General features: G+C 44.0%; 1 protein-coding gene across 12 annotated transcripts in view; it reads right to left on the reverse strand.

Annotated features, from left to right (window-relative positions):
- Window positions 1-204: 204 nt before the first annotated feature.
- The window catches only part of TMEM229B (transmembrane protein 229B), a 36,734-nt gene continuing 22,952 nt past the window's right edge, over window positions 205-13,986 (reverse strand). For 11 of the 12 annotated variants that reach the window (XM_065838646.2, XM_071809302.1, XM_071809305.1 and 8 more), the window contains one exon: window positions 205-6,520. In XM_065838646.2, the coding sequence (XP_065694718.1) occupies window positions 5,990-6,493 (504 nt within the window). In that variant the 5' untranslated portion in view covers window positions 6,494-6,520 and the 3' untranslated portion in view covers window positions 205-5,989. Of the gene's footprint in view, window positions 6,521-10,305; window positions 10,395-13,986 lie in introns of all 12 variants that reach the window. The other variant, XM_071809303.1, reaches the window with a different exon arrangement.

Below are 13,986 nucleotides of genomic sequence, written 5' to 3' on the forward strand. Positions count from 1 at the left end.
AAGGTAAATGTCTTTACTCTCGTTCCCAAAGTACTAGGTAAAGAACCATACTGAAGTAGCATTATGGATATCTTTCAAAGGGGGTTAACCACAAAGGAAAGACAAATTCTGCATTGGAAAGTGTCCCATGCTTGAAAGGCCAGAGATCTACAAGCGCTGTGTGTGTCTAAACTCACATATTTAATAAATATTGTCTCAACTGCATATGTTTACTTATTTTTATTAAAGAGCAAATTGATTGTATTTCCTTCTCTTTCTTCTTCATTATAGCATCAAAGCAGGACAGCATGCCACACAACAGCATAAACAAACAGCACCATCAGATACTTAAGGGTCTTTAGCTCCTAAATTGACTAAAGCATAAATACAAACTGACGTCAAGCATTTGGGATTACCATTTAAAAATCGCTGTTTTCTGAGACACTAATGAAGGCCGTTCACATCAGAAAATCCAGTGGCTACAAAAGGAGAAGTGAGCAGCCTCAACTCCAGAGTAAGGAGTCGAGAAAATGGTCTGCTTCTCTCAGAATAAAAAACCTGCCAGATTGCTTTAGACCTGCAAGAAGTCCAAAACATGGAGAACATGCAAGAGCTGCTTCCAACCTGTCCAGCTCTTGAAGATCTGGGAATGTAGGTGTCACCACCAGCCCTCACTCTGCCATTGTTACCAGCAGCGCTCGTTCATTACGGTCCTTGTTCAGCAGAAGCTGGTCCTGGCTGCACGCTGGAGCTGCACAGCACACCATGTGCAGCACAGCCTGCAGTTGTGTGATGCTGCTGATCTGTTCTAAGGCTGTGACAACTCACCTTCCACATTTGGTCTCAGTTAAGCAGCTGAAACTTTAAACAATATGCTCTCATGTGAGATCATAACCAGTGATGACGACACATACACTACCTCAGTCTTTCTCCCTCTTTAGCCTGACAAACATTTCCACTCGAACCCATGGAATTAAGAGTAATTTTCTAAGGCAAAATGCCTTCCTGAGTAGGTGTTTGTACTAATTCAGGTGCTGAGAGTGGTATAGCCACATGGCAGCACACTCTGTGGGCCAAAGTACTCTGCTGCTTAGCGTGATTAGCTTAGCAGCATGGAGCACAGCACCGTATGGCTTTTAGTACCCATAGTGGCTTAATGAGCACTAGCTTGCATACCTCTAGGTGTTATATTTTTCCACAAAGATTTAAGTCGGGAATCACCTGCAGAAAAAGAGGACTAGAGATTTTTAACATCCCTTGTACTTCAGAGTAAGATCAGGCAATCACATACTTTAGGGTAAGCAGACGACTTTTGCAGCTCTACATTTGCATTTATTACATTTGTAGTAAAGATCTCAGAGGGTAAGTGCAGATTTGTGTGTGAAGCTGTGGTGTCTCCTCCCAGGACTTCTCTCAAGACAGCACTTTTTCCTTTGGCATATGTGTAGCAGCTCAGGAACCAAAAGCAGAGCAGGTACTGGCAGCACCACTTGCTTCACAAAGCAGTGAACCAAGTGGCCAGACCCTTGATGGAGCAAGCCCTTGCCATCCTAGAATAAGCCATTCCACGTGGTACAAATTCACTGTTGTGCCTGTGTCTGACTTGCTAGCAATGAGCCTGAAGCCTAGAACTGTGCAGCTCTTAAAATCAAAGTTCCCCTGTACAACTGGAGCCTGACCTCTGTTAGGTTAAAACCTTGAGTGGCACCAAGGCCCCCAGGCAGCAGCAGAGCTTACTCCCTGGGGCGGGAGGTGGAAGGAAGGAAGGGAAAGTCCCTTCCCCAGGGGCTGGCTGCGGACATTCAGAGGGGAGTAAGGGAAGGCAGATGCAAGGGGAGGCCATTTCCCAAACAACACTCCTGAGGTCTCACCAGCTCTGTGACCCTACCTGGTTGTTAGGTGCCAAAGCAGCTGGGCAAGGGGATGCATGGTGTGAACAGCTTCTGTTTTAGCAGTGTTGCAGCAGAAGACACATTTCCTTCTACAACAAGGGACGTATGGCAGAGGGATCTGGTAGCTGCTGATGTGCAGAAAAGAAGGGGAAGAGACTAGTTTCTTTCTCAGGTGGAAAGCTGGCGGAACAACCGAAGCAAAGAACTCGGGTCTGCAAGCCTTGCCCTTGAATACAGAGCATATTGCATGTATTCATGGCTGAGGATAAACTAAAACAGAAAAACATTTGGTTTCAGTTCACATCTTAGTGGTGGCTCATGTTTTATTCGTAGTACAGAAGGGGTAGAAGTTCCAGTGAACAAAGAAACTCCCCTTTTTTCTGTGCAGGTTTCACAAAACCAGTCAGGAGCAGAGCAATGCCACTGAACTCAGGAGGACTTCAGTCACCGGCTTCCTAATTCTCGAAGTGGTCAAAGCCATGCAGTCTTGTTTTACCTTTTATAGCCACAGGACTAGTCGAGGAAAACCTTGATTGGATTATTCTGCTTTAATTACAAAACGCACTCAGACCAAAGGCGCAACAGTACCTGGTACACATGTACACACTTCTCTCCATTGTAACACCACAGAACCAAAGGCAGTTTGGTCCCGCTGTAGAACAACCGTTCCCCTTCGGCAAGATCTTGGGAACTTGAACAAACATCACAGTAATGCTGGAACTGCTTCTTGCACGCAGGACACCAGACTCTGTATTTCATCATGTGCTTTGAGATCCTTTAGGGTGGACCATACAAGAGAGAACCAAGAGAAGGGAGGCAAAACGGGAACCTTGGGGTAACTGGAGTCCATGTCCCATCACCCACCACCCTCCCTGGAAAAAAAAAAAGCAGCCGTGGGCCACTCCCTCCTTGCTGCAGTTAGGACAAGGTACATAAATCACAAGGTTTTTTTATTGCTGGTGAACTCAAAACAGGCAACTTTAATCTACTGAGGAAGATACACATACAAATGTTAGGCCTTGTGCGTTTTTTTTTTTTTTCTTAATGTAAATGTCTCTACAACTTCAGTCCAGCTCCTGAGCTCTTGCTGAGCTGCCACTGAGACCCCAGTAATGTGCTCTGGGCACTTCTGTAAGACGTTTTAAGAAGCATCACATGTATTAAAAAGGGAGAATTTGCAGAAAAGACAAAGCTCTGACTGTAGTCTGGCTAATCTTGCTGCATTAGGTACACGGTATTACGTATAATTATTTTAATTGATTTAAGAATTTGCTGGGTTCCTTTCTGTTTCTGGTGTGCAAACTGCAAGTAAAGTGCACTTCTGGGTGTAAATTACCAGTTTTATGAGGATGCAATAGCTGGGTGGTACATGTCAGACATAAGCGGAAAGCAGACTACAATAGCTGTTACAAGGGCACAGGCAACAAGGATAATGGAATAAGGTAACAGATGCTGCTGGGAAACCCCTCAGTAGTTTGAGCATCTGAATATCACATCACTGAGCAAAACCAGTGTCATTTAGTGGGGAGCTTCTAAGGTCAAGACACATGATTGTGATTGTGCACCAGGTTAGCTCTGTGAACAGCCACTCCTCTCCCAGTCCCAGCTGCAGCTGGGAGTCACCAAACGACCTTGCTAACTCCTTTTAACCTTTTTGAAGAGTTTGGTAACACCCAAGGAGAAAGCAGGAATCTGAAGGATGTTTCTATGAAGCTGAGGGTTTCAGATGATGCAAGGGTGGTGTGTGAGGCAGCACAACACCATGCTTAAGCTGTGCCGTAAGAGGACAAGCTAGCTTTAAACACAGCATTTAATGACCTTGACAGAACCAGGGCCAAAATGGGGAGATCCCAACTCTCACCTGCACCTTGCAATTCTTGTTCTGGTCCAGTAGAGCTCCTCTACATTATCCCACATACAAATCTCATCTCTTTTGTTCCCCATGTACAGTGTCAGGTGACTATTTTGTCTGGGTCTACGTGCCCAACTCCATCAAGGCTAATAAACTACGCACTATTCCCCTGCTTTCATAATACTGGCATCACAGCATGGAAAACAAAAAATCCGTTCAGTGTTTGTTCTCTTTTAATTTAATGAACTATAAAAAGGGAACTCCAAATACCCACCTAAATATTCTGGGTGCTTCAGGAGACATTACATATCCAAGGGCAGATTCGATTAACTACGTGCCACCAGTGTTTGCATATGCTCATTGCCAGCAACAGATGCCATGTAAGAAGGCAAAGGGGAGAAATAAAATAATTGCATTCTGTGTGATACAAAAAGGATCAATACAGCCTTCATAAGAGGAGAAACAAAAAGCAATTATCCTCACAGGGCCAAGAGTGCTTTTCCCCTCAGGAATGGATGCCCCAGGGCAAGGAGCAGCTTCACAGCTGAGCGCTCCCTACCAGAGACAGGGACACACAGAGAAATAGCCTGGCCACTTCCCATATAAGAGCGGAATCCCACAACCAACACCGACACGTTTGTTTTTCAAGCCAAACTGATCCTTGGTGCAGCTCTGTTGACTATGCTGGAGCAACACCTAAAATTAATGTAGCCCTACAGGGCACCTACAGCAAATCTCTCCCATAAACCAGTTAGGAGTGAGATACATCTGACATCTGGAAACTCCACATTCATGGCTAACTTCAGAAGCCAAGAGTTGCCAGAATGACTTATGAACCTGTGGCTGCCACTATCAAGCACCCTCTGAATACACTTCGAATGTCCCCAACAGGTAAAATTTCAAACTGTCCCCCACACAGGTAGTTCTACAATGGAGCCACAGCACTCCCTCCTGCCCTACTACTCTACTGCTGCTCTTGCACCCTAACTCAAAGACTCACTCAGGCAGAGCATGAAGTGCTCTTCAGAGAAGGATATCTTGCCTTGTTTTTTTAAAATAATATATCAGCCAGCATGGCATATCTCTTGCTGCCCGCAATTATTGTCATGACAATATGGCTGTGGTTATTTAAAGCATAATTTGGGAAGGAAAAGCAAATCCTCGTGATACACTGAGGAGAACAACTGAGCAGAACTGAACCAAGCCCTGCCAGTGCTGAAGGAAGGTGAGAGTCAGTGCCAGAGGACCCAATCCTGGATTCCACGTTGGCCACATGAAGGTTTTGACCTTCAAATACAAGGGGTTGCAGCCAGACTAAATGAACAACATCACCAGAAACAGAGGAATCCCTGGGAAGGAAGGCAGAAAACTCTTGTGGCCTGTACAGTCTCTCCGAGGTTTGCATGGCTGAGATGGGAGCTGGAATCTGCAGCCACCCTTCAGGTAAGGTCTGCTTTGAGGGGACAGAGGAGATGGGAAGACTCATGCAACTTCTTGCGCCTTTTGCCAAGATTCAGATTGCGAGATTATGGTAAAATTTGCTTGGCAAAAAAAAAGGCCTTTATTTAAAAAAGAAAAAAAGAAAAAAAAGAAAAAAAGAAAGAAATTTCTAGTGAGTATCAGGACTGAGATTTCAAAAAGTACAAGATCTGTATAAATTCAGCAAGATGTGCAGCACCAGATTATTTTGTGGTGCAACAAAGAACCTGGGGAGAGGCCAGTGGGACCTTGCAAGGGGAATACCCTCCACCTCCCCAGCAGACTGTCAGTCCTAGGTTCTTCTCAACAGCAGATGGATTTTCCTCGTTCCTGCAGCATCTCAGGCCCCACGGGAGGTATTGGTTGCAAGCAAGCACCTGAATATTGCCTAATGGAGTAAGCCAATCACTAATTTAGCTGGCACGTCCATGTCCATCCGCTAATCAGGTTTTTTTCTTTTTGTATGCATTTCCACCTTAGTATCTCTTTTTCTTCTTTCTCCACATAAAAGAGTAAGCAAAAGGACTGCTTTCATTTGTAATAAGTTAAAATCAGAAATGACCTAACTAACAAGTAACATATGGGTCCTTGGAGCCCAAAGAGTAAAATCCATAGAAAATCTATTGGTTCCATTCTTTTCTGGTATATCCCATGCATGCCCCATTAGAAAAATGGGGTTTATGAAACTTATCATACAGCAAGGATCAGTACCTCAGTGCCAGAGCTGGCAGTCTGTGGTAGAGGTCTGGGCTCTCTCAGTTTGCTAAGTGGGGTTCCGAATCACTGCTCAATCAGTCTTCACGTGGCCGTTGGCCAAGGCAACAGGGACGGTGGGGGCCCCTGGCTCAGCAGTCTCATCAAATCGTAAGCGCAGTGTGTTTCTGATCACCAGCTGCTCCATAATGATAGAAGCACAAAACCATGGGATGGCATACTCCAGGGTGATCAGGCCCATGAAGTCAAAATCAAACTGGGAATAGTCCCATGGGCAGGCATTGAACTGGCGTAGGATGAGGCCAGTGGTGAACTCCCAGAGGTATGTCCAAAGCGTGTAAATGAAGCAGCGCACTAAAATGTTACACTTGTCTTTGAGATACAGATACATCTTCTCCACAATGAGGATGGAGGTGCCATAGATGAACAGTGCCCACACACTGGTAACACCTGGGAACTTCCAGTTAAAGTTGACCACAAACTCCCACGCTGCTGTGAACATCACCTCACAGAAATAGCCATGAATGGCATAGAGGTACCATCGTGAGAAAGCTGTCAGAGGTTCTGCCGCAGCCATTCTTCTGCACACACCTCAGCAGGCAGTCTGAAACAGAGAGGCAGAGAGAGAAGTCAATGAGGATGTCACAAATCCTCATCCCCCAGACAGCAACACACACAAACTCATAACATTCACAAAGGACAAAGCTGAAAAATTGAATCTTGAATCACGTCATTTTTACTGGGCTTCGAGTCGCAGAATGTGCCTGGACAGCATCTGCTGCTCTGCCCAATAAGCAGGATGCAGCTGGTGTGGCACTGGTGATAAGGAGGGAGATGACGGGTACCAGGGCTCCTTTTCTACCCCACACTATTTCCTCTGTGCAAGGAAGATTTCTCTTTGCTGGTTCTACACCATGTACTTCATAATTATCTATTTATTCTCTATTTCGTTTTTACACTTTGCATAATATCTAGCCACTACTCTAGAAGTCTAATAACTGAATTTAGACCAGGTCTGGGACAACATCTACAAGACAACGTAACCCACTGCAAAGGCCATTGACTTCTTTTGAATCCTGAGCCTTTCCCCACAACAGCAATGATACAAGCATCCATGTGCTGACCCAATATTTGCCTTCTACTGTCATGTGCCCAGTCAGCCCAGCCTTGATGGGAAGTTCCTTCTTACAATACGCTTGAAAAAGTCCTCACAGGCTGCTTGCTGATTAAGAGCATTCCAAGACAGGGCAGACACCAAACTGTGACAGCCCAAACATAAACTGGTTCCACTGTGCTAGGCACTAATCAAATCCATAAATCACAGCTCCTCCTGTAAAATGTCATTCAAAATAAAACAAAAAGTACACAGCAAGACACAGAAAGGAATGGAGGATACCTAGGGAGATTACAACAAGCTATGGGACATCATTGCACAAGCTGGGGACTACACAATGGAATGGTTACAAGGCACTTGAACATTAACAAAACAACTAAAATTGCAGCTGTTCTGAAGCATCTTATTTCCCAGCCGTACTGAACTGGCTGGTGCCTGGTAGGCAATACAGCACAAGGTCTCAAGAGGGAAATGAAGGAGAAAAGTGTTGTTTTATCAGGCAGCAACTCAGGATAAAAGGATCAAGCTGAAAAGCAGTTGCAGGACATTAGTGGAAGAAGCATCCAAACAGAAGGCCAAGACTGGATCAGTAAGAGACACAGGTTTGTGAAAAGCCTCAAGGAGATAATTGAACTTGGTGACGCAAGACTTTTAATGGAGTGACATTAATACAGACTAAAAAGCTCTGAACGTATGATAGCTATTTGGTCTCCTGAGGAGAACAAATGACGTTCATCGCTGAGGTAGTTACAGTGGGATGAGCAGTGGCTTCCTAAAAACCAGAAGCACAGCTGCCACCTATGCAATTGTCTCAGCAGAGAGCAAACAAGTCTTGAAGGCTGCATGTAGACGGCCATGCTTGTACTGAGGCTGCTCATGCTGTGTTGTTTTGTGGAAAACAAGGAGCTTCTAAATTCAAAGCTATTAAAATACTTTCCATCATCATCAAATTATATTTCAAGCAGCTAAAGTAGAAATAGTTCCTCTAATATGATGTTTTCAGGAAGCCTGAGCTAAGCCAGCACAGAAATTCTCCCTCTTTCTCCAGTAGGATCTTCTTTTCCAGCTTGCTGATAGAAGAAAAGAAGGCAGGTCTATGGAAACACACATGGGCCTCAGCAGGACACACAATCCTTTCCCCAACTGCAGTGAACAATCACAGCCCTAAGAGGGGAAAGTGCAGGAAGGACCATGTTACTCTACAGAAATCTGTTTCAGAGGATCAGGGCAGGATTCCAAGTTAGGTCTGCAAGAAAACAATACTGCAACAACACAAAGATTATATTTTTTTATATTTTAGAATATCAATGATGAAATGGATATTAATAATCCCCTAGGTTGATGTAAGATACAGATAAACTGGATGCACCAGGCCAAGTGAGAATAAAGGACATAAATCCCAGACTTCATGCACATGAGCCTTCTGCACAAAGGCAGCACTTCCATACACAGTCAGTTTTGCAGGTGATGCAGCCCAGGCAAGTGATCGCAAAATGGGTTAGTGGGAGACAAAGAAATAATGGCAGATTTGTCACATGCAGGCACTGCAGGAGAGATATCAGTGCATGTCATATTCGTGCCCGATTAAGTTCTTGAGCACTGCCTGGTTCATTTTTTTCAAAGCTCTCCTTTGCAGTGGCTTCCTGCCCATTTCCCTGCTACCAAGCCAAACTGTGCTTCAAAAAGTCTCTCCTGGATTGTCTCTATTCTCTCTACTCCAACAGAATTGTTTAGACTCATAGCCTTTGGATGGGTATAATTAGACCTCTGAAGTAACTCTGAAGTGCTAATAAAAGAACACAAACAAAAAGCGTCCCTGAGACAAATCCCCTGATTAGTGATGTCCTGAGGCTATACATTCTGTCAGCTACTCGATTCACCACAGGTGAACTTGAACTACTGCAGGAAGCTCCTTATTAGTGCCCAGTTGTTTCTGTCTGTTAAAAAAGTAGGGCACAGCACTATTTTACAAATTCATATTTGAAATAGCTTCTAATGCTCAATTTTACAACATGCATATTCACATTTGTAAAAAATGCCTTAGATACATCCTTTTTAATTTGAAAGAATAACTGTGGACAGAGAAGTCACATATGTAGTAGGATACTTCAGTCCCTCCAAACAACAAGACTGTGAGCAGCAGACAACTCCGAGGTAGAGGGCACCTGCGACTCCTTGACCATAAGCTCTGCTTCTTATGGAATTCTCTTTCCTCAAAACCTTCTTACCCAAACACTACCTATGTAAGTAACCATTCTTCATGACTTTTTGCATTACATTCATTGCCACATAATTGCAGCTACTGCGTTCTTCCATAAGACCAAAAGAATCAGAGGTGTATCTGTTTTTCTGCTTTAACAAGGAGTAGATAAAAGAAGGTGTCAATGAAAATCAACACACATTTTTGTGCAATACCTATTTAGATGTAATTCTTCCTCTCTTATTTTGTATTTTCCCTGTGAGTAAACACAAAATGAGCATGCCTTTGCAACCATAGATGACATTCAATGAATGTGCTGCAAATCTGGCTCCAACATTTTCATAAATATCTCACACAAACCATTAGGAGTAAAGATTTACAGAACACTGGTGCTGGATTTGGCCCCAAGACATCAGTTCATCAGTGTTTAAAGATTTATGCAGTAAAGTCTTAGTGGTACTTATGTGCTGAAGTCATAACTCTGAGGAGATATTCATCCTTCAGGTAACTGAGAGCCTCAATTAACTGTGGCTCAGAAAATAGAATTTCTACTATACTGAAGTGTGGAATAGTTCCAGGAGATCGATTAATCAAGCTCTGCAATTAAGCTAAAAGCAGGCCACAGACAGATGTCTCCAAATACAGACTCGATGCCCACTCCTTACTCTTAGCACTTTGAGGCTGAATCTGGAGCTCTGGGATTTTGGTCAGCTCTGAATGTATTAATCATCTGGTTTTGCTGCTTCTGCCTCTGGACTCCATCAGGATGCATGTTGTCTGCCTTCCTCTGAGTTCTACCCACACTGCCATGTATTGCAAATAAGAAAGCACAGCCCATTTCCAATCTGCATTTTCCCCCCTAGCTGCTTTCCTTTAGAAGGCACAGCAGTTCCCCACCACTCCTCGTTCCTTGCCCAGTTCACTCTGTACCTGCTGGCAGCCTCTGGTCCCTGCCTATCTTTCAAATCTGTTCCAAAGAGAATTGGGATACAGTAAAAAAGAATGACGACAAAAGGAGATTAAATTAATCCAATTACAAGACTAAGCCAAAGGGATGGGGAAGTGTAGTTCTTACCGGCAATGCCTGGGTGTGCGCTGCCCAGAAGGCACCATTTCACAGCGAGAAGGAGAAAGGTAGGGTTTTCTTGAGAGTGTAGAGGAGGGCTTTTCAGACAACAAAGAGAAAACATGAGGACACTAGTAGTTTAATAGTTTTCTGACTAATGTGATCTCATGAATGGCAGTAGAAGTGCGGAAAGCTGAGATTTCCCATGCCCTGCCTCACACATAGCATCACGTTACTTGAACACATCTTAGCCCACAGTGACCACTCCAATCCAAGAACAAATTAAGGCAGCAGCTCTTTGCGTAGAGCGACCAAGAGGGATGCTTCCTACATTCCTAACAGAACTTAAAACCCCTCAAAAGCCAAGCAAGCAACAGACTTGCAAGACAAATCTGCAAAAAATGACTGAGTCCAAACTTGGCATGTAGAAGTATTATCACCAAATCCCCCCAGCATCTCTTTCAGGTGAGGTCATGTCCTTCTCCAAGGCAGTTGCTAAAGATTCCTGTGCCTTTCCTGCTGCTGTCCCTGGTCTGGAAAAGCTGCCCTGAATTCCCAGCACTTGCTGATACTGCAGCTTTCAAACAAGCAAGTGTCCAGCAAGGGTCAAAGTGCCCCTGAAGTGGCCCCAGCACAGAGCAGAGACTTTGAAGCCAGGACCCCACTGTTTGCGTGGGCAGAGCTTCCCATGAACACTGCTGAAGAGGGGCCAGCACCATGGAAGGTCTGCCCCTAAGGAAATGGCATGTCCAGGGGGGTACAACTTGCTCTGACAATCTCTATCAGCCGCCCTTCAGTTCTGGGTGCTCAGCTGCTGGATTCACCATTACCTTAACCTAGATGCTAAGTCCAGGTTGACTTGGTTCTCTGCAGTGAGAGCAGAATAGAGTTCCTAGTACCAGTTTTTCAAAAGCTGCCACAAGTTTGTAGTCCATGACTTCAGGCCTAGAACTGAGCACTCAGTTCTCTGATGGGGAACTGCCTGACTCAGCTCCGGTGGGCCAGGACCCTTCATTTCAAACCACGTGTTTGAGTACAGTGGCAATGAAAGTCCATGGCTGTTTTTGAAAGCTTGAGCTTAATGTGTTGTATTAGCCGACTGAAGCAAATCTGACATTCAAAGAGCATAATGCATATCATGGCTTACCAGGGAAAAGCAACCCAAAACAGAGTGATGAATGGAGAGAGAAAATTTAACCTGAGAACATGCTGAGAGTTTACAAGATTTTGCCATAGCAAATATCCTTTCCCCTGTCACTAGAGAGCCAACAGATGTAAAGAAGAAACAACATTAAGGTCAAGACATTATGTGTCACTCATCTCACATGGTTTCTAAAGCTGTTTGGAAATTCAGACAGTTCTTGTTTGAAAAGCATTTTTTTTCTTCTTAGCAAATGCTCCCGTCTTCTTTCTAAAGTGAAACGAAAAGCAAATAGACCAATGCACTCCAACATTAAAATAATAAATTGATTTGGACAACTCACAGAGATCAGTATCAGTAACAAATCAATATGCTTAGCCCAGCTCTTCTGAACAATCGGTAGCAACAAGCCAGAATCAGCATGCAATGGAGGAAAGCCAGGTTTGGCAAAAGGAATGACAAAAAGTCCAAACACATTTCACATTGAAAACGAAGCTTGGCAGAGAAAAATATTACAATTGGGGCAGTGAGTGCCAGTGAGTTAGCCTCCTAACACCCTGACACAATCCAAGTCACTTAAATCTGTAAAGAACAGCAGTGTGTGTAAGATGACTCAAAAAAAAAAAAAAATGAACTGTTCACAGATCCAAAGCAGTTTGCTGCAGGTAAAGCTCAAAGTATCATTTCAGAAAGTTAGCTGCTTCTTCCATTGGAAATTCATGCTGCATAAACACAGTTGTAAAGAACTATTTCCCTCTCCTTGTATTACTCTTCACCAGTGCGCAAGCCTTTACAAACCCCCAGCATTCAACAGTTAGTAGGTAACTAGAGAGTATAAACACCTGCAGCTACCAACTACTGCCACTCTCCATCTCGGAGGAACAGAACTGCTGCAAACCATAAACAAACCCAGCATCTTGCTCTAAGCTGAGTTACGTTTAAACCTTCCCTTTTGGAAGTCTATTGATGGCAATTCTACAGAAAATAACTTTTCCTCCTCTCTCTATATTTTCCTTCCTAACATTAAACTACTGCTGAGATGTGAAAGAACCAGGTCTTCCAAGCACTATCTGCTATTGCCAGGCTGTGATTCTTCATGTTTCCTGCTGACATGCCTAGAGGAGAAAAATTGAGCAGTCTCAGATTACTAAATAATTCCTTTTCACAAAAGGAATCCCTGTGGAGCCTCCGAGATGGTGGCTACCTCATCTTCTTAATTTCAAGTTCACACAGGTCCTCAAAGGTAGAAAAATCCTGGAAAGGAAGGGTAGGAGAGAGTGAATCTCAGAATCCTACTGACCACCACATCTGACAAGATCCTCCAGCTGGCAGCTGTGCCTATGGCTGGGAAAGGCAGCTCCTCTGAGCAGCTTCCCAGAGTTTCTCCCACTAATGCCCAGCAATTAGTGTACCATGGGGTTTAATCATGCCATCACTGGCTTGCAAAGTACACAATTAGCAGTGAAAATATATTTTATGGGCAAACAAATTAGTGGTGAACTTTGTACTCTATTCTTCAGGTTTATTTCAATTCAGAAAAAAAAACAAGCAGCCTATAAACACATCACTCGGGTTAATCTGTCTTCATAGACCAGTCAAATTTCTCTGTCCTGAGTAACACGCCAAAAAACCCTTAGGTTTTAGAGCCTAGTTCCTACACAGCATACATACCCCTCCACTGTGTTGGGTACTTCGTTGCTATTTATATCTTCGCAAAAGAAGGCTTACATTTTTATTGCTGTTATTTCCTCAATGAATCAGGAAGTTTAGCATTTGGGTTACAACTACAAACACACCATCTTCATGTTTTATGCATGCCTACCATTTTTCTCTTTTGCAAACCTGAAGCATCAGATCCACCATACACAGTTTATGATTCCCCTCAGGTCAGACTCATTCATCTGATCATGTGCTGTGTCCCCCAGGAAGGCAGCACCAGAACCTTCCCATAGAGGAATGTGACTGAAACTCTCAGCCTTCTGAAAGGTGGTAAGCTGAACACTCATGAGCTCTTTTAAATACAGCAGTAACTCAACATTTGTGGCCCACAGAGAACTGGTATTTGCCAGGCTATTTCTGCCTGCCATTCAAGGAAGCCTCTTATCTCTTCAGACATCAATTTCTTAACTCAGCATTGGCCTGTAAGCTTTCACTGGTTCATCCTACAGCTGCCCCCTTTTCCAGTCAGTTTACGAAGGTGCGGTCCCAGAGGTGCACCCCAGTGCTGTTCTTCCAACTGAAACACATGCTCCCAGCTGCAGCTTCATGCACTCCAGCTCACGAGCCTGACTACAGCTGATGGCGCCTTGGTTCTTTTCCAACTCTTTCTGAGCTGCTTACTGCCCCTCTCAAATCGCAGAACTCGTCTGTTCTCTCATGCTCTAATTTGGACTGGACCACAGGTATCTGCTTTAACAAAGGCAAATCAACCTGCTATGCCCATATAAGTTTTATTCTATCTACAAATATATAGATATATGAAGATACATAGACACATTCGTATGTTGTCCTTATTGATTTGCTTATTTGCCCTCTTTGCCCTCTCTTCC

This window comes from Patagioenas fasciata, chromosome 5 (assembly GCF_037038585.1).
Source record: "Patagioenas fasciata isolate bPatFas1 chromosome 5, bPatFas1.hap1, whole genome shotgun sequence".
NCBI classification, from domain to species: Eukaryota; Metazoa; Chordata; class Aves; order Columbiformes; family Columbidae; genus Patagioenas; species Patagioenas fasciata.